Below are 24,821 nucleotides of genomic sequence, written 5' to 3'. Positions count from 1 at the left end.
CCAGACACATCTGTGACACAAACTCCCCTCAGAGCTCAGACCCACCACAAACTTTCTCAACTTCCACTCTAAGTGCAAGACATTTTCCTTTGCACTTTTCTTACATTCTGTAAGAAAACCATATAGTAATATGCATGCATATGAATTTTAAATGAATTTTAAAGCAGGAGCCCATTTCAGATATTTCTCTCCTTGGGGACAGAATGGAAGAATGCACATGGCAGGTATCAGTTATGTGGCTTAACGTGGTCTTGGAAGGAGTTCAAGTCCAGAAGTGACAGAACCTATACAGAACAACTACTTCCATCTTTATGAAATGATACTGTCACGGGGAGAGGCAAACTGGGGAGACTCCCAAGCCCACGAGGGGAACTCTAGGGCCAGGAGCCGGGAGTGGAACAATAAAAGCAAAAGTAAAAAAAGAAAAATTACTTACAGCAGGAGGGGAGGAAAAGCGAGGACAATGGGGAAAGCCTGCATGAATCATTAGCCGTGCCTTCAGTCATCCGCTGGCCACAGCTGACATCAGCCCCAATCACCGGCCGGCGAAAATAAAAGGACCGGCGGTGAGAGAGGGAGGGGGCGCGTGGATGCCAAGAGAGAGCCCGACCGGTGGGGTCAGCCAGGGGCACGGGATGCTGGGAGAGCCTACACTCACCGGCTGTGGAGGAGCAGTCAACCCAGGCAACGAGCCAGCACCCAGAGCAGGAGTCCCAGCCACGGGCGAAGCAAGATGTGAGCCGGTAAGAGGACTTGGGGCGCCGCGAGAAGAACAGCACTGGGAAGACCCAGAGAGAGGGCAGCTGTGCTGGGAAGACCCAGAGGGAGGACAGCTGTGCTGGGAAGACCCAGAGGGAGAGCAGCAGCGCTGGGAAGACCCAGAGAGAGGGCAGCTGTGCTGGGAAGACCCAGAGGGAGGACAGCTGTGCTGGGAAGACCCAGAGGGAGAGCAGCAGCGCTGGGAAGACCCAGAGAGAGGGCAGCTGCTCTGGGATGACCCAGAGAGAGGGCAGCTGTGAGGAGAAGACCCAGAGAGAGGGCGACTGTGCTGGGAAGACCCAGAGAGAGGGCAGCTGCTCCAGGAAGACCCAGAGAGAGGGCAAACACGTCTTGAAGACCCAGAGAGAGGGTCACAATAGCGGGAAGTTGTGGGGGAGAACAGCTCTAACCTGGGCAGGTGGAGAGGAGCCACAGAAGCCAGGTCGCTTGGAGAAGGCTCTGTCAGCAAGTTGATGTGTAGGAGGGCTATCCCTGCTCTGCAAGGAAGCCCAGTAGTGGTGTGGTGGTGGTTTTCTTAGGATTCATTTAGTTTTTTTTACTAGAGAAGTGTGTTTTATGTTTCCCTGTGTCAGAAGGGATTGAGGTTGTGCGGAAGCAGGAAAAGCAAGGAGGCAAGCAGAGGGCTCATTGTTTGGGGGTGGTCAGGGGAGCACGAGGTCAGCCACGAAAGCAACCGGGATCCGCCGGGCTGGGTATAGGGTGAGGTATAGGGGAGGTGGAGCCTCGCAGAAGACACCAAAGGAGCAGGCGTTCAACGAGGGTAACCACGCCGCACGAAGCCCCACCCACTGTGAGAGATTCAAAGTCATGGCAGGCGAGAAAGGGGCAGCCTGCAGTGCGTGTAAAGACCTCCCATAAGATAACCTGCAACGGCAAAGCGAGTACCGGTGAACACTCGAATTAAAGAAGCCTGGAACAAGATGTTTGAGGACCGGCGGGTGCAGATACAAATTTAATTATAGACACAAACAAGTGAGCCTGATAAGAACTGTCTGGTCTGCATGACTAATAAAACTTAGGACTATTAGCCTGGGATCTATTTTAAGAATCCTAGTTACTTTTCACATTTAGGTCAGAGGAATCTATCCCATTAAATGTGCATTCTGTTTATGGTCAGTTTTTGGTTCTACAGAACTTGTCCACTGTGGTTGCATTCCACATTTACCACAGCAGCTGGAGGGAAATTTAAAATCACCCCATAAATGATTCTCAGAGAGCTGAGTTTTCTGTAAGATTAAGTATGAAAACATATTTATTTACACTGAGTTGTATAAAATCCCAAGACTGTCCTCTAGACAACCTGATGAAACCCTATATTTTGGGCCCAAGCACTTGGGAACTGTCCTAAGAAATGCAACAACCCAGGACAAAATGGGAAGATTCCTGTTGACTCGCCTGTGGATATACAGATGCCCACCAGAAACAGACTCTCAATGGCTGCCAAGCATTTAAACTGCATATAACCCATGTTTAAGAAATTCAAAGCCCAATTCTTCCACCCTGGTTTCCACATATTAGTAATTATTTCTATCAGCAGCTGCAGTATTGGCTCTGAATGTTTAAATCCTGAGGCTGAGCTACTTTGCAACTCAGTCCCTACATGGTACATACACGTATGTATGTATGTACACAGTGCTGCCATGAACTTTTGCCTCTATTACCACATGCCCCTAAGGTTGCTAACTAAACATTGAGCCATTGATTACTACCCTTTGAGCCCAATGACCCAGCCAATTTTCTATCCACCTTGCAGTTTGTTCATCCAATCCATACTTCCATAGCTTGCTTTTAAGAATGTTGGGGGAGACTATAAAAAGCCTTGCTAAAGTCAAGGTATATCACATCCACCGCTCTCTGTGCATCCACATAGCCAGGCATCTCATCATAGAAGGTTGGTCAGGCATGACTTGCCCTCAGCGAATCCATGTTAACTGCTCCTAGTCACCTTCTTCTCCAAGTGCTTAGAAATAGATTCCTTGAGGACCTGTTCAATGACATTTCCAGGGACTGAGGCGAGGCTGACCAGTCTGTAGTTCCCCAGCTATTCCTTCTTCCCTTTCTTAAAGATGGGCTCTATATTTGCCCTTTCCCAGTCATCTGGGACCTCTCCTAATCTCCACAAGTTTTCAAAGATAACAGCCAACAGCCCTGTACTCACATCAGCCAATATCCTCAGCACCCTCAGGTGCATCCCATCCTGTCCCATCGACTTTTATATGTCCAGCTTTTCTAAATAGTCCCTAAACCTGTTCTTTTGCCACTATTGGCTGCTCACTTCCTCCCCAAACTGTGCTGCCAGGTGAACTAGTTTGAGATCTGACCTTACCTGTGAAGACTGAGGTGAAAAAAGGCATTGAGTACTTCAACCTTTTCTGTATCATCTGTCACTATGTTGCCTTCTCCTTTCAGTAAGGGACCCACACTCTCCATGATTTTCCTCTGTGTTGCTCACATGTAGAAATGCTTCATGTCCCTTGCTAGCTGCAACTCCAATTGCACTTTGGCCTTCCTGATTTCAGTCCTGCATACTCCTCCCTAGTTGTTTGTACAAGTTTCCACTTCTTGTAAGCTTCCTTTCTGTGTTTTAGCTCACTAAAGAGTTCCCTGCTAAGCCAAGCTCGTCTTCTGCCATATTTGCTAGTCTTTCTGTACATCCAGATGGTTCATCCCTGTGCCCTCAGTAAGGTTTCTTTAAAATACAGCCAGCTCACCTGGACTCCCTTCCCCCTCAGACTGGCCTCACAGAGGATCTTGCCCATCAGTTCTCTGAGTGAGTTGAAGTCTGATTTTCTGAAGTCCAGTACTCTGCTGCTCGTCTTCCTTCCTTTCCTCAAATATCTCAGACACAAAGCTCCCTGAAAAATCTTATCAATTCTCCCTTTGTATCAGTGGTCTAAGGGGCCTGCATTGCAGCAGTACTTTTCAGCAGCAAACCATTCTCCCTGGCACTCCCCAGGCAAGAGGCTAGATTGCTCTCTGTCATCACTAAGACAACCATCACTGTGCTGTATGATCAGCAATGGCACCTGCACCCATGACCCTTTCCACAATGGATCCACTCTCACCACATTGCCCTTTGCCAACTTCAATGGATGGGATTTGGCCAAAGTACCATCTCCTGCCAGGTGATGACTCTGGAACTGAGACCTGAGCTTTCAGCAATAAGAATCCAGTCAGATTGAACATCCAGGAGATGCCCTGTCTGTCCAGCTGCACAGGTAGGTGACCCCATTCTTAGAGCCAGACTCCAGACACACAAAGCTAAGGGAGTTGAAGCTAGGTTGACTACTTCAGCATTTACATCCTTGTCTGGACAATGTGATGAAGGGAAATCATTTAGCGATGTTGAATGGAAGCAAAATTCTCTGAGCATCTGCAGAGTGTTTACCCTTCATGGCTGTTCAGACGGGTTAATTTCCATCTTCTGATTAACTCACAGATCAACTGCATTATAAGGAGCTAATGATGTTTCCATGAAGCTCTCCGCACTGCAGGGCAATCCTAAAAGGGTCATTTCTCATCCATAACCTCCAGATGCCAGTGGAGACACTGCACCAGGGGAGAAGCATTTCTGCAGCTTCTCCATGGCTAGGGACAGACATTACACATAAACCAGTTTAAGTGATCAAGAATTGGTTTAAACCTGTAATGGAAGAGATGTTCAGTGCACATAAACTAGTTTGAAAATGGCTGAAACCGGTTTGAGATAAACCTGGTTGAATGTAGTATCAGATTTAACTGATTTGGGTCAAACCAGTTTATGCAGTGTCTGAACCAGACCCCTTCCTGCTTTAAGTTAAACCAAAGTCCCCCAGCACCCCAGATGCTTTGCAATTCTGGGTGGGGCTCTGCTCCAGCCCAGTAGGGCTGGCCCCACCCCTCTGCTCCCTGGCTGGAGGCTCTGACAGAGCTTGCAGGTACAGCTGAGTCTGCCTGGCTTCCTCCTGCTTCCCCACCTCTCTCAATTAAGCAGGGATTCCTCCTTTCCCCATATCTTACACAGACACCTCTCAACATTAGCTAGCATACCACATGCAGGCTATGGTCTGTACTATGAGACAGGGAACGAAGTTAGACAGGACAGTGTCTGCTTAGGGCTTTTTGGAGCTAATCAACAGGTAGCTGGTAATGTTCCTCTGTTCCTTCCTTGGAAAAAGTTGTTTAAGAAGAGCTTTAAATAATAAGAAAGGTTGTTTTGTTTTGTTTGATGGGCTGATAAATGCTAATGTAGCAGGCTTACCTTTCAGAGCTTGGGCTGAGTCCCAGGCTTGAGATCCTGCTGTTTTGATTGGTGGAGCCCATCCACCAATCAGGAGGCAGCAAGAGAAATAAAGTTATGCCCCTTTCCTGAGGGGAGAGGGAGAAGAGCTCCCCTGGACCTGATTGAAGACTACAAACTGTTAGGTCTGGAAGACTTAAGGGGCAGAGCCCTGGAGCATATAAAAGGAGCTGTGTGCCCAGCACAAGGGGGATGTGTCAGGGACTGAGATGAGAGAAGAGTGGGGCTTAGAAGAGCTGAGGAGAGCTGTGAAGCAGGGCGAAGCAATAGCCAGGGAAGAGCCCCTGAAGACTTCTTTCAGTGGGGAGTGGTGGACGGCTCCAGCAGTTAGGCTCTCAGTGCACAGCATGGCACATAGTGTCCAGACCCTGGGAGCTGCATGAGGCGGCTCAGGTATGCAATCTCTGGCGTGCGGCCAGAGACATGGTGCACAGGCTGGTGCATGGAGCAGGATCTTTGGAGCCCCTTGGGCAGCTCAGGTCCACAACCCCCAGCACGAGGCTGGGAGCTCAGTGCAGGAGGCGCTGCACGGAGGGTGAGAGACCTTGGGAGCCACTTGAGGTGGCTCAGGACAGCAGCTCAGTGCAGACGATGCTGCACAGAGGGTCTGGGAGCATACCATGCCCTGGTGCTGCACAAGGCTGTCCAGGCCTCCAACCCCTAGCCCAAGGCAAAGCACCCACTACACACAGCAGTGTATGTGGCCCTAAGCCAAGCCAACGGCAGCAGAGTTGGGTGGCAGGAAAGCCCAGTGAGGAACACAGCTCAACCTGGAGAGCAAGAGGCAACCCTCTGGGACTGTGGAGTAGTAAGTTACCCTGGAGAGAGGGTCCCAATAGGGGAGGGACCCCCCAGGGTTGTGAAGGGGCATCACATGGGCCGCTCCTGAGTGATAGTGGGGGAGCTTAGGAATCTTTGGGGTCTCCCTCTCCTTTTTCTTTCCCCCCACCTCCTTTCCTGTAGTGGTACCTTGGGAGTGGGGCCCCTGCACTGGAGGACACCCAGGTAGTCTAAGGATTGCTGCTTATATTTGTAGACTGTGCCTTATCGCTTATGTGAATAGGTTGATGCAATAGTTTGTATATTAATAGAGTTATAAGGTTGCACGATCAATATCCTTTGTTCTGGGTTGTTCTATTTTAAATCTATATTTTTAAATAACAATTGGTTGGGTGTGTGTGTGTGTACATATATATATAGTATAGGGTTTATTGTTTTGTAAATTTGTATAATTTGTGTCCTTACCCTTTAACAGTTTTGTTGTTATAATACATTTGTATATAGTTAAGTAATTGATTGACTGGGCCTGACTCTATAGGGGATGGAGGTGGCTGCTGGGCTGTTGTGTTCCTCCGCAGCATGCTGCCCTGCCAATAATTCCCTCAATTGGAGAGGGGAGTACAAACCCGTGTGCACCCAGGCTACACTAACAACTCCCTGCTGTGTAACCAAATGCTCTGTTATCAACAGCAGTGGTGGGTGGGGGTTCTGAATCAGAGCATCCTGTCAGGGCCTGGCCACACCCCACTCAGTTCATCACTGTGGAAGGGAGGGCTGCCCTAGCACCCCCCACAGCTTCTAGCCTGAGCCACTGCAGGCATGTGCCTGCATTTTTTCAGTCCAGAGGGGATGTCTGTGAGGTTACAAACCAGTTCAGCCTAGCCAGGTTAGACTAACCTGCAAAGACTGAATCAATTCAGGCTCAGGCTTTTTGCGCTCTGGGCCAGAGAGGGCCTGGGTTGAGCAGGGAGTGAAGTTCCCTTTGCAGGGACCAAAGTCACAGTGTGTCACTGGACTAACCTGGACTGGGAGCTGGCACCAGCATGTACCAAGGCAACCAGCTACTTGCTGGCACCCTGACTGACAGCAGCAAGGTCACCAAAGGTAGGGAAGAGAGAAGCCAAGCCAATTAGAGAAGGATGAACCTGAGCAAGTAGTTTCCTGCCACAGTCTTTATGCCAAAGAGACGCAGGGAAACTTTTGGGAAAGCTGTCTGGTGGCCCAGCTGACTCCTTCACCCGTCTCCCATGTTATTTTTGCTTCCCCAGCAGCACCGACTAACCTAGTCTACGCCAATGACAGGGGCAAGAGCTGCACAGACGGTAGCTACATGCAACTCACTCTTAAAGAGCCTGTAGGCAAATATCCAGTGCTTATTACAGAGTTGGCCAGCTTTATGGGAATACTCCTTTTCCACTCATCTGTGATCTAAAATAGTATCATTGCTTTCTTTCTTGGGAAGGAGAGTTCTCCTTGGAGCATTACTGGCAGCCATTCCTCCTCTTATCTCTGAAAAAAATCAGAGTTACAAGGACTATAAATCCTTAGAAAATCCCTGCGGGGATGGTATTTAGTCAGAGATTTGCAGGTACAGCCAAGTCTTCTCTTCAACAGAAACATTCTAAAAATGGGGTTCTTTAGCAAGACAGACAGCCAGAGACCACAGCTCCTCGCTGAAGCTTCAATTCCAAAGTTCTGAAGGAAAAAACCGTATGAGGAGTGGTATGCAACAGGTAGAAAAGGTGACTGCCTGTAAATTAGTCTCACTTCACCACTGATATTATGAACAATGCTTTGATTAAATCACTGACAAATCTCCCTTAGGACAGGGAAATCTGGAAACATCAGGAAATCAAACTGCAAAGGCTTTAAAGGAATGTGATTTATGTATAAATGTGATGAAGTTAATGTGTTTGGCTACAGAATTTCATGGCATGCTCAGTTTTGGAATGAAATTTGATGCTGTCTTGGCAAAGCATCTATATTCCCTCAATGTGGTTAGCTGTACACTCTTTGTTTTCCATCTCTGATAAGAATCTTAAGCTTTTATATTAGGTTGTGTTCCCAGGATGTGCATCCATAAACAGAGATGTGTGCATGCATACACACTGAATAATTGTGCAGAATTTCACTCTCCCCTCCAGAGACATAAAAGAACCACGTGTTAGTTGAGTTATGGCTAGTTTGTTGCAGTTTTCGAATTATTTTCTGATGTATTGCAGACTTGATGGCTGATGCTTCCCCCCTCCTGTTAAATATCAAGGCTCTCGCCAGTTGTCAACCACATGTTAAACCCCCATGTAATTTAATCAGTCCTTGGGGTAATGTGGCATTCCGTTTAGTGTGACTGGGCTTTCCACCATCTCCGTTGAGAATGGTCAGACAAAAGGAGAAAAAAAGGAGCAAGTGCTACAGGGGGAAGAGAGATAAAAGTACATAAGAGGGAGGAATGTGCCTGAATTAGCAGCAGCTACCTGATGGGCACCAATAGCCAATCTGGGTACTGCTGAGTCAGATAATCAGTAACATAGCTGCTGAACTCATCCTCTTGTTCTTACAATTCCACATTATGAAAAATTTCTCCTTGTTTTTGCAAAGTCACTTCTATGCATAGTGGGACCCATGGGACCAGCACACATTGTAATCTTCCCATGTGATGGCTGCTTCAGCGCACAGTGGAGCAGGCTTATTTTTGGGGTTAGGCATCTCACACCACTTGACAGTGTAAATGTCTGAAAAGAAGCAGTGCCATGCAACAGTAGCTGGGACTCCTGCAGATTGCATCTCCCCACACTAGGAAGTCTACAGAATGTATGTAGGCAGTGTCTGAAATGAACAGTGCAGCCTGGGCAACCTGGGGAAGGTTAGACTGCCTGTCACAAGGGTGTGCCATGCCGAATGTATAAATAGTTGTGGGCGAAATATAGCCTGTAGGCTGAATACAGCCCACTGAGGGATTTTGTCCATCCTGCAGTGGGCCCCTTGGTCCTGCCTGGCCCAGGTGTGAGGGGTAGCCTGGGCCATGGTGTGTGCAACCAGTCCTGCCACCCTTGGCATGCAGCGGGGCTGGGGCAGCACAACAGCCAGACTGCATTTCCCAGTAACCCCCATGGAGGAGGCTCCTTCTGGCTGTCACCACTGGACCCAGTCCTGCTGCCCAGGCACCCCGGCCTGTCCGCCCTGCACGCACCACAGGAGGGTGAGACCTGAGTGTGTAGGGTGCTTGGCTGGGTGGCTAGGCTGGAGTGGTATCTGAGAATGAGATGGGGCTGGAGAGACCCTGGGATCTTCGGGCGCTGACAGTGTGGGGCCGGGGCTCAGGCTGGAGCCGGGACAGAGCTGTGATCCACTCCCTGCATGCCTCTCCTCACAGAACTGGTGGCCATCGCAAGGGCATGCAGGCAGTGGATCACAGCTCTACCTCAGGCCCCAACCCTGTGCTGTCACTGCCCAAATAATTGCCTACCCTTGTATAGAGCATCCCACACTTTCCATCTGAGATCTATAACACCATCCTAAGGGGGTAAACTGAGCTGGATGGATGCAAACTGAAACAAGAATGAACAGAACTGGCCCTTTCACACAGGTCTTTTACCCAGAGATTTCTAGAATCAATTTCTTTAGAGAGAGAGGAGTTTTTGGTGATGCAGAGCTGGAACTCAGGCTCTCCAAACCAGATACAATTCTAAACAGAACCTCAGCTGTTCCATAATCAAGAGAAGAGCAATTTATGATATCAGTCGGAATGGAAGAACCATTTCCAGCTGAATGTGTCACAGTTTGATCCCCTGTTTGCTAAACCAGCTGTAGGAAGGACTGACTGCCCCCTGTCGCACCAGCAAGAAATACATATCTGCCTCAAGCCAGAGGAGTCACTCCTGATTCACACCAGAGTACCTGAGAACAGTCTGACACCATATGTTTTTTTCCATACTACACATTCTTCTCAATTAAGTCTTCTTAATCATGCTGTTGAAAAGCTGCTCTGGTTTTCAGAATTATTATTCATACAGCAGCCTGCCAGATCTGGATGATTTGTCTAGGCCCTGGAGTCAAACTCAGCCGTGTCTATGTGGGATGATATAGTTGGAGACCTGCTCTGATCAGGGAGTTTGACTGGATGACCTCCTGAGATCCCGTCCAATCTTAATTTTCTATGATTTTGTGTGGTCCAATACTTAACACTGCTTAGCACTTCTATAGGGCCTTGGAAAGAATTTCACTTGTCCCTGTGGAAGGGGACCTGCCCAAGGATACACAAATACAGACTGAAACAAGGCATGACCTGAACCAGAGGCCAGTAAATGGCTCGAGTGCAGCTTAAGTACTTTCTGGCAGCACATGCCACATCCCTTGCCCACTGTGGTCCCCCAGGTGCAGCCCCTGCACATTAGGACCCACTCAGCACTCATGCACTAACACATGGCAAACAAATGGCTACATGTGCAGATCACAGTGGCAAAGGCCTGGCTTTAGCTTCACCACTGAGAACTTCTGGCAAGTTTTAGTTCAATGAGAACTCCTGGACAGGTGCTCCCAGTACTCATGCCACATCAGCCACCCTGATGCCCCACAGGCCCATGTGAAGCACTCAGACCTCCATGTGCACTTGGCTGGACCACTCCCTCAATTCAGCCAGTAACAGTATGGACAGCAGTAAACTGGCAGTGAAATTAAAACTAATGTGATCCTCACTTTTTAGGGTGATAAATTAGAAAATAGATGAGCCCATTTTGAGGAGCTGGCCCATCTCAATGCCAGAAAACATTTGTTACCACCAAACTGCCACTGTCCTTGTTAAAAACATGTCAGACTGCTTTATGGCACTTTCCTTTCAAGTGCAACCACTTCAGAGAAATCCCGGGGATGCTGAGGGCACCAAGAAGCTGTTTGTCTGCAGGCCAATATTCCCAGTATTCCCAATATTGACTCTGCAAACCAACTAAGCAAACCAACTAAGTAACCTGTCCCTAGACTTCAGAGGCCTGAACTAGTTACTAGAGGTGCACCGATACATAGGTCCGATATCAGATCAGCACCAGTATAAAGAAAATTGGCTGTACCAGAAACTGGCCTAATGTGACCAATGATGTGACCAATAAAAGCCCTGTGCACGTGAACAGCCGCAGCGCAGCACGTAGGCGACGAGGAACACAGACTGGCAGCTTGGAGAGCTGCGCAGCTGGCAAGTCTGTTGTTGTGGAAGGGGGAGGGGGAAGGGGAGGGAAGGGGTGTGCCAGGGGCAGATCAAGGCCCCAGCGGTGCAGGAGGGAGTGGGGGTTGGGGCAGGTGATGCCCTGCCAGGGCTGGGAGGGTGCGGGATGGAGCCGCAGCTCATCTGGGGGACACAGGGGGAGGAGGGGCTGGCTCCTACCACTGCACGCACCCCAAGAAGGCCTGGGAAGTAGCAAGGCACGTGCCCCTGGATCTGCATGGTGGGGCAGGATGCTGTTGCAGGCTCTTCCCGGCTGTGGGGGCTGGGCCGAGCTGTGCCCAGGGCGGGGTTGGGGAGGGTTGGGAGGACTACAGGTGAATTTTGGGGTGGCTGCAGCTCTGCCCCCTCTGCCCTGCTCCCAGCACCACTGCCTGCCCTGGGCACAGTCAGTGGGAGCCAACTCCCCTCTCCCTGCACCTCTCGGACAAGCCACAGCTCTATCCCACGTCCCACCCTGTCCCGGCTGGGTAGCACCTGCCCCAGCCCCACTCCCTCCCTCACCATGAGGTTCTTGATCTGCCCCCACACTCTCCTTCCCTCCCCTCTCCCCTCCTACCACAACAGACTTACCAGCTGTGCAGCTCTCCACGCTGTATTAGAAATTGGATCAGTATCGGCCAACATGCCTCCTTAAAAGTAGGCTATCGGTATTGGCTCCAAAAATCTCTATCGGTGCACCCCTACTAGTTACTAATACTCACCCCCAAGCAGTCATTTCTAGTAGGAAGGAGGGAGAAATTGCAGAATTCAAGAATGGGGTTTGCAAGGATAAAGTTAGTTCCAGACCAGATTGACTGGTGGAGGCAAGCAAGAGGTCATGGTATGACTTTATCACTGGTGTCACTGTGCTGCAGTCAATACCATCACATTGCCAAGACATCTAACTTTGTCAGTGTTCAGAACAGAAGATTTGGTGGGGGTTTCTTTTGTTTTAATAACACTTTGCTGCTAGACAGAAAAATGCTTCTGTGTGTAGCACCTTGCTGATAAAATTTAAGCTCAATTCAATAAAAGTCATTTGCATGCAAAGCAATCCACCTTAGTTTTATATTAAACATGTCCAAGTAGTGCTTAGGGAGTGATACCTGAAAGTTGGGTGCTCTACAAAGGTTTAGGGGCATTGACCAGGTACCCTAAGATGACACAGAAGCAAAAGCACAGAAGCAAAGTACCACGTGCATTTTATAGCCAAGACCAAATGTACAGAGAGAGTAGATGGACCAGGGACTTTTGGCAGGGTCTGGCTGGCCCTCACATGCTATATTGATGAGTTCTCAGAGAACCTGCAGATAAAGTTTGCTGAAGGTCAGGATGTGTACTTGGAGTGTCTGCCAATCATTCTTTGGGTCCCAAACTTGTGGTACCAGTTGCCCCTGCAAACATGAGGATTGGGCCAGGCCTCAGGGTAGCTGAACATAAAATAACTAATAGTGAGAAAATGAGCTGTGCCATCAGATGCACAGCATGTTTACTGTGTAGGTGTTCCTAGACCAAACACACCGTCTCTGCTTCCATTGCTTCTAGGGGTTGCACAGAAACCTGCAGCAGCCTAGCTCCCTTCTGCTCAGGATGGCTGGAAATTGCTAAATACTCACACATCGGTTTGAGCTGTCCAATGAGTTCCTCTTTTGTCCATTTTGCCCACTCCTTCTTGTCTGTGTTTATTGAACACAGGATTGGGCCACATGGTTTTCCACAGTCCTCGATGGCAGGTACATTCAGGTAGTGCACCAGCACGATGTCAGGGTTCTACAGGAAGAACAAGCACAAGGGTTACATATACATGGGGTCACTTTGCCTGTCTCTCCTCCAAGAGTGAGACAGCTCTAGTTTAACTCTATTGTCTTGCCCAAAATTCAGCCACAGAAAAAACCATGAGCAGTTCCCATTTCATTCAGGAATTTCCTGAAAGCACAGTCATTCTACAACAGAAACTGCAAAGACAAGCCATAAGATAGAATTCTGCGCACACAGCAGCCTCCCTTCTGAGTCCCTGTTGCTTACAGTCTCCCTATTCTCTTTGTCTGCTTGGTACAAATCTTTTTCAAGCTACTACAGTATCAATAATTGCAAAGACTTCTCCAAACACCAGACACAACTGCCACAGAATGTGCTTTGGTGTAAGAGGCACATAAAACATTTGCATTAATCAGTTTTGGCCTACATAACAGCATTCTGAATATATGGAAATATAACTGAAAACATCAGTAGCAGCCAAACTTTCAATAAGTGCAGAAAAAGGGAAGGGAATGTCAAGGAAACTGATAATATTACACAGTGCACCTGAGCACAGCGCCTTTACAGACAAGCCTGTAATTTCTTGCCTTTTGAAGAAACTTGTAGCCTTGTGATGAAAATATGAAGCTACAGAAACCTGGAATCAGAATAGAGCTACTTTGCAGAGCTTCAGGGATTTTTGAACAATGGCAGGGTATCCACTCCTGTGGGTTTTAATGCTCTGTTCCATTTTGCCAGTGCACTTCCCTGGGAATCCAGAGAAAGAAAGGAAATACAGCCCTACTTTGACGCACTGCAGTGCTGTCCCACTGACAGACTTTTCAACTAGAGGCTTAATAGAATGTTTACTACAGTGTGTGTAAATGAATCATCTTAACAACAACAACACCACCACAAACAACCCAGCTAGTTTTCCCACAGCATCCCAGGGAGACTGTACAATAGATAATAACAAGATTGAAAACTTGATTTCTTTCCCTAAAGTCATTTACTTGTAAGTTCACAAACTTTAATGACCGCTTTGGAATTATTTATAAAAATAAATAAGATAATGGTGTAATTAAAGCTCGTAATGCTTCATTTATGCATTCAGAGCCCAGCTCCAAGGGGGAGGAGCAGCACAAGCTGCCACTTGTCTACAAAGGTTGTGCTAATCTTGGGAGTGCTTTCCTAACAAGAACAAAACAGCAAACAATGCAGAGATGATTTCCTGGTGAACCTGCCTTGGCAGTGCCTTAAATGGTAAGGAAATTTGTATCTCTTTGGTGGGAAGAGCCTCCAGGCTAGGGCCAGAAAAGTGCCCCCTCCAGCCCCAGTGTCATCAGAGACCTGATTGATGGCTGCCCTGCATGGGCGAGGAGTGCAGGGAGCACCTTCCTCTCATCCAGCACTCCAATACAGAACACAGCTCTAATGAGAGCTGCTTGCACTCCCCGAGCACAGATGTGTGCTGGGGGAGAGAATGAGGATAGGCTGCTGGCAGTACCACACACCACAAGGAGGAGATGGGAAACCATCCCCAAATGGGAACGTTCCTACTTCCACAAGCCTAAGGAGGGCCATGCTGGGAGGCAGGGGGCATGGTACCCCTGCATACAAGGCCAACATCCTGCTAGCACTGAAAGACACAACAATGAATTTCTGCCAGCAAGCTTCCTTCCCTGCCAAGGCTCTCCTTAGAACCTAGGGAGCTAGGTCCTGCCCTGCTGTCTACAGAAAGAGTGCTCATTCAAGTCAGGAAGAAAGGGGTAGAGATTCTATTTTAATAAAATTAATGGAAAGTGATTAAGAGTGGTGGGTTTTCAGTAGCAATTTTGCCTGCATCCAGACTCTGGGATTAGCTCTGGAAGCCTATCACAAAATACAGTCATGATCATTCTGGTGCTGTAGGGAGATGAAAGGAAAGCTCAATACAAACTTGTCAGCAAACCACTGCAGCATGATTCTGAAAACTTCTGAAGGCAAAGAGCATCCTCAGTGCTTTGTGGCTTCACCCTAGTCTTGTTATAACAAACATTATTTACATGGTTCAAAACTAATACTGCTCTGAAACTAATGAATTAAAAAAAACTGCAACAACTCATGCTGAACACTCAATCAGCTTTTAGGATCTGATAGCATTTCATCCCCACCTGGAAGGTCTTTTTACTTAAAGTTTTCAGCACTGCAGTCTTTCCCCAGGACTTGTGCAATGAAGACCTAAGGACTTGTGCTTCCTGCTGTATGTTTCCTCTGTCTTCAGTGATGTAGAAGCCACATAAATTTACATTAAAACATCACATCTGATACCTTTCCACATTGCAATAGGGTTAGGCCCCTTCCCAGTCATGACTACAATCCCATATCAGCCATGTGAAAAATAGAGCTATATCTATAGGACTTCCAGTTTGCAGGGATTAAAAAACTATTTTACTCATCAGTATTAATGTGGATTAAAGCCAGGCATTAAGAACAACCCAAAGTCTGATGTTTGTATTTGCTGATTTATTTTGGACTGGTCTGGGTTTGCAGTCCAGCAGCACAGCTCACTCAGGGTGTCTGGCAAACAAACCAGCCAGTTATGTTAGTTCCAGTATGAGCAGATGAAGTTACTCAGTCACAGAGAGGTGATCAAGGAAAGTTTTAAGATATTACCATTCTCATGGATAATACAGAAAAGATTCTAGTGCTAAAAATGATTAGCTAGATCCCCAAACAGTCTTCATTAGCTAATTTCACCTAAGTTATTTAGCTGATGGAGTTATAAAGGCCACTATGCTTGAGGAGCTTTTCTCAAAGCAACTTTGATACTCAAGAAAATCTGAAAGAAGAGAACATGGACATTCTGCCAAAGGCAAGAGACCTAGGATCTTGGCTTTCAGAAAGACCTGTATTTCTCCTCCTAGTGTGGAGCCTGCTATAAGATTACCCCAATACCGTGTGTCACAGCAAGAGGAAATAACAGGACTAGAGGGAAAAGAGGGAATCTGCATTTAAAATGACCTATAATTAAATTGAGGAACTCATTGACACAACAAGCCAATAATTTTACCAAGATCAAAAAGAGGATAAGACAAATACATGTAGGATAGGTCCACCTTTGAGTACCAAATGCAGTGGTAGAGCTGAAACTTCCAATGTAGAACTCCCTAGGCATATCTACACAAGAGACGTATACTGCAGTTGACTAATTAGCTCCACAGTAAAATGTCATAGTCTATACAAGCAGTTTTATTAGTAAACTAACTCCTCCACAAGATAGTACTGTCAGATATAAGTACTATCCTGCAGCAGAGTACTTTACTCAGCTGCAACATTTATGTAGATGGGGACCAGGCTGGCTGGGGCATGAGGGTGCTACAGCATGGGGGCTGCCTGGAGGCTAGCCCCACACTAACATCCTCATGCCCCAGTCAAGCCCCTCCACAGCACATTGAACTGGGAGGGAACAGCCCTGGGTTGGCAGGCTGACCCCTCAAGCCCTCTGCCAGCTGGATCATTGTGCTGTGGTTCCAGGCGCACATGAAGATGCTGCTTCCGGGTGCAATAAACTCCAATGCAAACTGTGCCAGAGTTTATTCAGCTGCCTTACTATCACATGTAGATGTGCCCCTTAGGTCTCTGAATACTAGAAGCTGTAAGGGAAGAGGGGGAGGGGACAGAGAATTCTGGAAACACCTTGCATTAATGTTCTTCCCCTTAGCATGTACTCTGTGCCTGTATTAGCCTAGGACACTGGGATAGAACCAATGGTCTGACCCAGTGTCGCACTTCTTATGTTATTAAACATAAATGTTAGCTCTTCAGTTAGCACACGTGACAAATAAAATATGCATAAAAAGTGAAAGACAAATGGGTCCGTCTCTAAAATCTAATTTTGAAACTGCCCTCCTGCTTCCCAAATAGGCAAGTCCTCAGAAATCCACTGCTGAATTGTCATTAGGATTTATTTGGCAAGGATGATGAGAGAATGTCTGTCTTGGAAAACTATTTCTTACAACTGGTCCAGCCCAGAATTCTTAGTTCTTTAATGCAATCTAGCTATAGAACAGATGCATATGAGGCTAAAATGACCAAACTAATGAACACTAGTGCATGGATATTACCTTGTTATGGGTATTCAAAATTATTCTGTCAGGTAGAAAAATGTATTTCTGCATATCACTATTCTAAACAGAACACTGTCATCCACAAACTGAAAATAACCCTGCTTTAAAAGTGTTGAGACCACTCAGGGCATTCTGGGAAGGAGGTCTTTGTTTAGATCCGGTGCTATATTTTAGTACAACAAATTCAGCTCCATGTTTGCACATGTATAGGAAAGCTTATCAGTCAGAAATAGAAACCTCTCTCTATTACTCATCATTTATTTCAATAAAGAGATCTTCATCCAGCCTGATCAGAATTCCAGCTGGCCAGCTATCAGCCACAAAAGCTCACTATCCCACAATCTGCTGTATTACAAAATTTAAAATGCTGAAAACTTCATTACAGTTTTAAAGTATTTTCGTGTAATTTAAGCTGCTTGCTTTCAACCTTAGTAATAGATAAGAAATCTGTGAGTACCTCATATGGTTTCCTCCCATGCCATTAACTGCCTACTTGTCTCAGATAAATTTCTCCTGTCATCACTGTCTAACCGCATGGCCTTGTTAGCTCAATCTTGATTTCTGAGTCTTCTCTGGTTTTGCTTCCTTGTTCTTAACCCCTCTTTTCTATCGTTATTATATTTGCAACAATTCTAGTACAGACACTTGAAACAAGCCCAAATTAATTTCTTGCCATATTGCAGAGACAGTAAATGAGGGCACTTGCTGTCCAATAAGTTGAGACTGATGATATTAGAGTAATTCATAAAGCTTGCTAGGAATTTGTTGTGGAAAGAAAACAGGGCCTAAGTTCCAGTGATGTTAAATGTTGCATTTTGATTTTTTATTTTGCAATGACTTTTCATTTTGAGGGATTTTGTTTGTAATGATAACTTAATTTAGAAGTTGAAACCAAAATTAAATGTGGAATCAAAAGGAAGCAGACTGACATTGTTAAAGTAAATCTTATCAGCCAAAATCAAATGGATTCTTTTCCCCAGAATTTGTTTCATGGACATTTCCAACATTTTTTATTTTCGTTTTAGTCTGGAAATGAAACCAAACAGTGAATACTGGATGGAGTGCTTGTGGGTGCTGCAGCAGGTGAGGCCAGCTAGTGTACTGAAGCCACCAAAGGCCTTGCACTAGTTAGGAGAGGGGTGGACAGGCAAGCAAGTTGCATACACAATAAGAATTTTACCTAATATCATCATAATTTATTATTAGCATTCTACAAAATGTTTAGTAATACTAAATAATGCTAACTTTGATAGAAACAATTCATGTTAGTTGTTAAATGCTAGCATGCAGCATCCACTGGCAGTTGCAGCTGACATTCTCTGTCTTCATGGTGTGGACACTTGTCCATACACTGAGATTGCACATTCTGCATCCACTGTATTGGTTGGAAAGGCAAGGCAGCATTTTGCTAAATTGTAGAGATGTGAAAAACAATCAGAAGCAGACTCCCAAAATACAGTCACAGTCAAAGGCATCTGGCACTCTAACAAAGTTCATGTAAGTAGCACATTGCTTGTCATGCTCTTGTCACACCCCATCCATCCAGGGATTGATTTCAGTAGCTGAGGGTCAAAACTCAGAAAAGGCACCTGACTGAGGTAAAAAATGCAAACAGCATTAAAAAGGAGGCAGACAGTTGTTTAAACTGCAGTGGTAGTGACTGATTCAACTTTGCAGCTATTGCGTGGAACAGTTCTTGTCTCTGCTGGTTTTCACGTTGACAGTTGTTGTGATTCTGTATCTTCAACCCAACTTACCAAATCCATCAGCTTGTTCTGTGCTTGGTGGATCAAAGCCTGCCAACTTTCACAACACAGTAGAAGCTCCATGAACTAGATCACATTTTCAGCCACAAACTTAACTTGATCTTCTATGTCACCCTGCCTTAAGAGATCATGCAGTTTAAGCATGCACTGTCTGCTGGGTGTGATTTCAAGCTCCTCACATGCAAAACTGCTAGTAGTATTTCAGGGATGTAGGCTGTAGCCATGTTGGTCTAAGGACATAGACAGACAAGGTTCTTTGGGTAAATCTGATATCTTTTACTGAGTTGGTCTAATAAAAGATATTGGTTTTACCCAAAGAAACTTGTCTTCCTAGTTCATATTCTTTGCATGGTAATGAACTGTATTAAACCACAAATTCCATCTTGTAAGTACAGGCTCAGGTGGAAGTGACACAGTTGCATGTAGATCCCTGCTTTGATTGGTGATAGATTCCCTGTATTGAAGATTATGGCCTGGATGATGTTTGAATGCTTTCTTAAAAGAGAAAACCAGGCTACCTACATCAAGAAAATGTATGCGCCAGACACCACTTGCTAAAGAAAGTATGTATAGGTGACATGAATGGCATTGGGCATCATTTCATGGAGCACATCAGAGAAAGCTTTGCACATACACATTACATTATCAGACAGAAGTGTTGAGATCTTGTTAAATTCTAAGCTGTAGTTTACAACAGCCTTCACTACAGCTTGTGCCACAGTAGAAAAATTGGCAGATGCATGGTGAACTGGCTCCGTTTGAAAAACAGGCAGATTTCAGCCTGTCCAGTTCCCAGATACAAATAAAATATGCAGAACATAGTTATCATGGGCATCTGTTGCTTCATCTGCTACCATTGAGATTGATTCATATTCTGCCAATGCAGATTTTGTGGACTGAACATGCGAAGCAATTACTCCTGGTAGATAATCTTGACAAAGCTTGTTCGCACATGGGAAACTGCAAGCATTTGGCATGTGTTTGTTCATGTAGTCCCTTAATTTGGGGTTATCAATTTTCTCCAGAGGAATGTTGGTGGCACAGAATGCCTCCAATAGCATGAATGTAGCCTCTTTTCTTACCCAACTGCTTTCAGTGGTTCTTTTAAAGATTGAGAACATAGTTGCTTGTTTCTTGCTCTGACCTTCAGCCTCTGCAGCAGCCTTTTGCTTTATATGTAATTTGGTCTTTAAATACCGATCAATGCTGTTTTTCCTGGATATATCCAGAGTCATGTTCCATGATGAACAAAACAATTTAATCACCATCTGCATGTAAAGTTCCTACAAGGAACTGCCTTATGAAATCCTGAACTAAAATGTATTAGGCTTTCTTCGATTTTTTTTCATTCATTCTCTTCAGACTGCAGCACTGCATCTTGCTTCTTAAAAGATGGCACCCGAAACCCTTTTGCTTTCCCTGCTGCCCTCACTGAGTCTGTCACTAGCTCAGCACCTCAGTAGCTCTCTCAAACCATGTGCTCTCTGGCTGCAGGATTGCCATGCTTTCTTTGTATTCTGCTAAGCTTTTATTTTTGTGGAGGGACGATTCTGCACAAAATTGTGGGAATCGCCATTTTTTGCAGTGATTGCGGAAACCACCATTTTCCACAGTTTCCCCAAAAATCACAAAACTCCGATACAAGTAATTCCCTGGGCATTTGGGACTTTGTCAAAAGCCTTGCTGAAGTCCATGTACACCATATCCACAACACTACTTTCATCCACCCAAATTGTTACTTTATCAAAGAAAGAGATCAAGTATGTTTGACATGATTTCTTAGTAAATCCATTAGTAAATCCATACTGGGTGCCTGTAATCAGCCTTTACATCTCCAGATACTTGCAAATGGCCTTCCTCAGGCTCTAGTAACTTCCCAGGTACTGAGGTAAGGCTAATCAGCTTGTGGTTCCCAATTCCTCCTTCTTGCCTTTTTAATGAGAAGCACTATGTTGGCCCTTTTCCAGTCCTTTGGTACCTCTCCCATTTCCCATGACTTCATGGTATCATTGCGAAAGGCTCCAGTGCCTCCTCTTCCAGTTCCTTCCGTACCCTGGGAGGAATTTCATCAGGCCTTGCTGACTGGAATTCATACAAACCCATCAAAAGCTCTCTGACTGTCTATTTTGTTATCTCATCCCTCAGATTCACCCCTTCCTTATCTACATAATCTTTATTAGGTGTCTGGTTGAAGCATATTTTTTTTCTAAAGACTGAGGTAAAGTAGCTTCCTCTGGCTAGTTAACAGAGGATCCACAGTTTCCTTAGTCTTTTTTTTTCTGGCCAAAATAATTATAGAACCTCTTCCTGTTGTCTTTAACCTCAGTCACCAGGTGCAGCTCATTCTTTATATTTGCCTTACTGATTTTGTCCCTACTGGTTCATACAAGGAAGCATACATCCTCATATGCTTCCTTGGTGACTTGCCCATTTTCCCATTGCCTGTATGCTTTTCTTTTGCATTTGAAGCATCCTAGAAGTTCTTTGTGCAGCCACATTGGTCTCCTGCTATTCTTCCTGTGCTTCCATCATGTTGGATCAGTTTCTTATTCAATCTCTAATACTGTGCCTTTTAGAAGCTCCGAGCCCTCCTAAGTGCCTTTATCCTTCACCGTATCTTCCCATGGCACCATGCCTATTAACTCCTTGGCTTGAATGAACTTCACTTTTTTGAAATCTAGCAACCTAGTTCTGCCAAACTCATGCTTTCCCCAGCTCAGGATCTGGAATTCTATCATCTTGTGATATCAACATGCTTTCCAAGTTGCTTATCACCTTCACATCCTCCACCAGTTTGTCCCTATTGGTCAGGGCAAGATCCAAGATAGATTATCCCCTGATTGTATCCTTCACATTTTGGAACAGAAAGTTGTCCTCCACACAAGTTAGGAACCAGCTCAACATTTTATGTTGGCTGCACTGTTCTTCCAGCAGATGTCCAGAAAATTGAAATCTCCCATCAGTACCATTCCATAGCTTTTGGATAGATTTGTCACCTCCTTGAAGAGTGCCTCATCCACCTCTTCTTCCTGATTTGGTGGTCTATAATAAATTCCCAGCATTATATCAATGTTGCATCTTTCACCTTTTATCTTCACCCAAATGCATTATGCTTTGGAACAAGTGTATATGTTTTTGACATACATGGCAACACCACCACCTTTTCTCCCAACCCAGTTCCTCTGAAACAAAGTGTAACCCCCAAGGTTGACATTCCATTTCTAAGAGCTGCCTCACCAGGTCTCCCAGATACTTCAGTTTCACCTTGGTTTGCTCCCTGACCTCTGATTCTTGGTTAACGTTCCAGCTTGGTGTTTGGACTTCAGTTTAACCTTGGCTTGCTCCCTGACCTCAGATCCCTGATTAGTCCTCTAGTTCTGTTTCAGACTCTAGGCTTTGGCCTCCGCTCCTCAGTTTGGAACTCAGGCTGCCCTCGGTTGCTCCCAACCCATGGTTCATCCATGCAACTCTGCCAGTACTCACTGCTGGCTCCACCCACTAGGCATGACACCCTTATGAACCATGCCAGGTACAAGGCTCAGGATTCATATACGTTGGGTGATATGGCCAGGAGCGAGTCATGCACAATTAGTTTTGCACAGCACACAGTTGTTGTTTCTCTGTGAAGTCTGCCCCAGCAACATCACCATTAAAGCATCAAGCATCAGGAAAAAGTCAGACACACCACAAAGTGAGAGGGGTCCATCAGGGTGCAGGGAAGATGTGGTAAGGACATCCCCTAGAGACACCACCGCAGTGTGCAGCATACCAGGGTCAGCAACTCCCAGGAAGTGTGCAAAAGACAAGAGGTGGGTAAGTCAGAATAAGGGGCCTGCCAGAGCCATTTCCAGAATGACCTGTCAGCCTAAGGCAGAAATACCTCAGGGGAGCCCTGGAACTGCTTACCAAGCTTAGATAGGATGCAAACATGCACCAGAATTTCTGGGGTCAAAATTAAACCCCATGATTCAGCTAAGTTCTCTCATCAGAGCTCTTCCCTGGAGAGGGACAGCAAAGAGGGTCTGTTTAGCAATGAAACAAGTGATTCAACTTATGATGCCCTGAGTAGTATTCTAATTCCAACCAGCTGCTGACTCCAGGATTTACAGTTATTATGAACATGTGGGGAATTTTTATCATAAACCACTTGATGGCAACTTTATGCATTTTTTTATCAGTGAAAAGTTTTACTGGTTTTTCCTAGGCATTTATTACCTATTAAGATCTGCTTTGTCAGCTGTATGTGATACTGCTAATACCTCTGATAGGTTCATGACCACCACAACAACATAACTAGACTAACATGCCATTTAGACCAGGTGACAAATGGGCTGGGAGATGAGTGCCACTGGACAAGGCAAAAAGTAGATGCAAATGTGTCCTGGGGGGACATCTCTTTTTGCTAATGTGTGAGGAATTTAATTTGTGCTGTCACTGAAGATTAATCACCCACATGTGCACATGGACATGTTCTTGGCAGTTCTGCTCATGGCAGGTCTGAGTTTACACCAGTGTAACTCTGCTGCTTCCCCCTGTCTGTGTGCGATCAGGCAAGAAGTCTCATAGATTTATACATTCATAGATTCATAGATGTTAGGGTACAAAGGGACGTTAACAGATAATCAAGTCCAACCCCCTGCCTAGGCAGGAAAGAGTGCTGGGGTCAGACAACCTCAGCCAGATGCCTATCCAGCCTTCTCTTAAAGACCCGCAAGGTGGGAGAGAGCACCACCTCCCTTGGAAGCGCATTCCAAATTTTGGCCACCCTTACCATGAAAAAGTTTTTCCTGATATCTAGCCTAAATCTGCTCTCTCTCAGTTTATGACCATTGTTCCTTGTTACCCCAAGAGGTGCCCTGGTGAACAGAGCATCTCTGATCTCTTGCTGCATCTCCCTAATGAATTTGTAGGTGGCCACAAGATCACCCCTCAGCCTTCTCTTGTGGAGGCTGAAGAAGTCCAGGTCCCTCAGTCTCTCCTCATAGGGCTTGTCCTGTAAGCTCCTGACCGTATGAGCGGCTCTCCTCTGGACCCTCTCAAGTCTATCAACATCCTTCTTGAAGTATGGTGCCCAAAACTGGATGCAGTGCTCCAAATGCGGTCTGACCAATGCCGCACAGAGGGGAAGTATCACCTCCTTGGTTCTATTTACCACTCAGTCTTGTTTCCTTCTCTCTCTATTTTTTTCCTGGTTCCTGACCCCTGGCTTGATTAAGTGTTTGGACTTTGCCTTGTAGACCACCCTTCAGATTTGGTAACTTGGCTGTTGATTTTTCTGGATCCTGACACACTGCTTGATGAATTGCTCAGACTTTGCCTTGTGGATTGCACCTCAGCCATGGTAACTTTGTTGCTGGTTTTCTGGGTCCTGACCCTATCCTGTATACTGGACTCTGCCCCTGGATTTCCCTCCAGACCTGGTAACTTGGCTCCTGAAGTTGGACTCAGCTCCTGGCCCCTGCCTTCCCTCAGTGGCCTAACCATTAGGCAAGACTACTTACACTTCACTCCCTAACACTTATTTCTTTCAAAGTTTGAACTCTATCAAAGGGGTAAGAACAAAGAAGCAGCCACTTTCCAAACTAAACTTTCTACATACATTTATAAAATGCCACAAGATTTTTGCTTTCTTCAGTATGGAAAGGAGTGCACCAGTTTTGCAGCTCACTACCAGCAGCATCCTCCCTCTCCGGGGCATGGCAGAGACCCTGTCAGAACTGTGTGGCAATGCCTCAGGGGTGGCTCACACCTGCCCCGCTGCAAATCCTGATCCTGGTTGACACTGCATGTCAGCAAGAATGGCAGGAAAACACAGGCTGCATCATGAATGGTATTTGCAAGAGAGCTGAAGAATGCAGTAATTTAGCATGATTTAAATTTTCATAATTACAAGAGACAGGATTTGAGAAAATAAAATCTCTTTGAACAACAAAGCATTACAACTGCAGTGGGTGTTTCTCTGTGTGTATATCCTAAGCAGCAGGAGGTGGGGGAGAGTCATAGGCCAATGGCAGGTGTCATGAACCACCTAGCATCTGCTTAGCGTGGACCAATTTTAGGTGGAAACAAAGGCGGCCTATAGAGTGCCCATTGGCCTTCTAATTAGATTAGATTAATCAAATCTGCTCTGGCTTCTAATTAGAACACTCCAGCATCACCTTATCATCACGTGTATT

General features: G+C 45.9%; 1 protein-coding gene across 1 annotated transcript in view; it reads right to left on the bottom strand.

Annotated features, from left to right (window-relative positions):
* Positions 1 to 24,821, bottom strand: part of CAMTA1 (calmodulin binding transcription activator 1) — a 1,290,304-nt gene that overhangs the window by 149,506 nt on the left and 1,115,977 nt on the right. Inside the window, exon 6 of the mRNA XM_059716189.1 lies at positions 12,650 to 12,803. Within this exon, the coding sequence (XP_059572172.1) occupies positions 12,650 to 12,803 (154 nt within the window). The remainder of the gene's footprint in view (positions 1 to 12,649; positions 12,804 to 24,821) is intronic.

This window comes from Alligator mississippiensis, chromosome 13, assembly GCF_030867095.1.
Source record: "Alligator mississippiensis isolate rAllMis1 chromosome 13, rAllMis1, whole genome shotgun sequence".
NCBI classification, from domain to species: Eukaryota; Metazoa; Chordata; order Crocodylia; family Alligatoridae; genus Alligator; species Alligator mississippiensis.
Note: the sequence above shows the minus strand (reverse complement) of the source record. Positions and strands in the feature narration are given on the sequence as shown.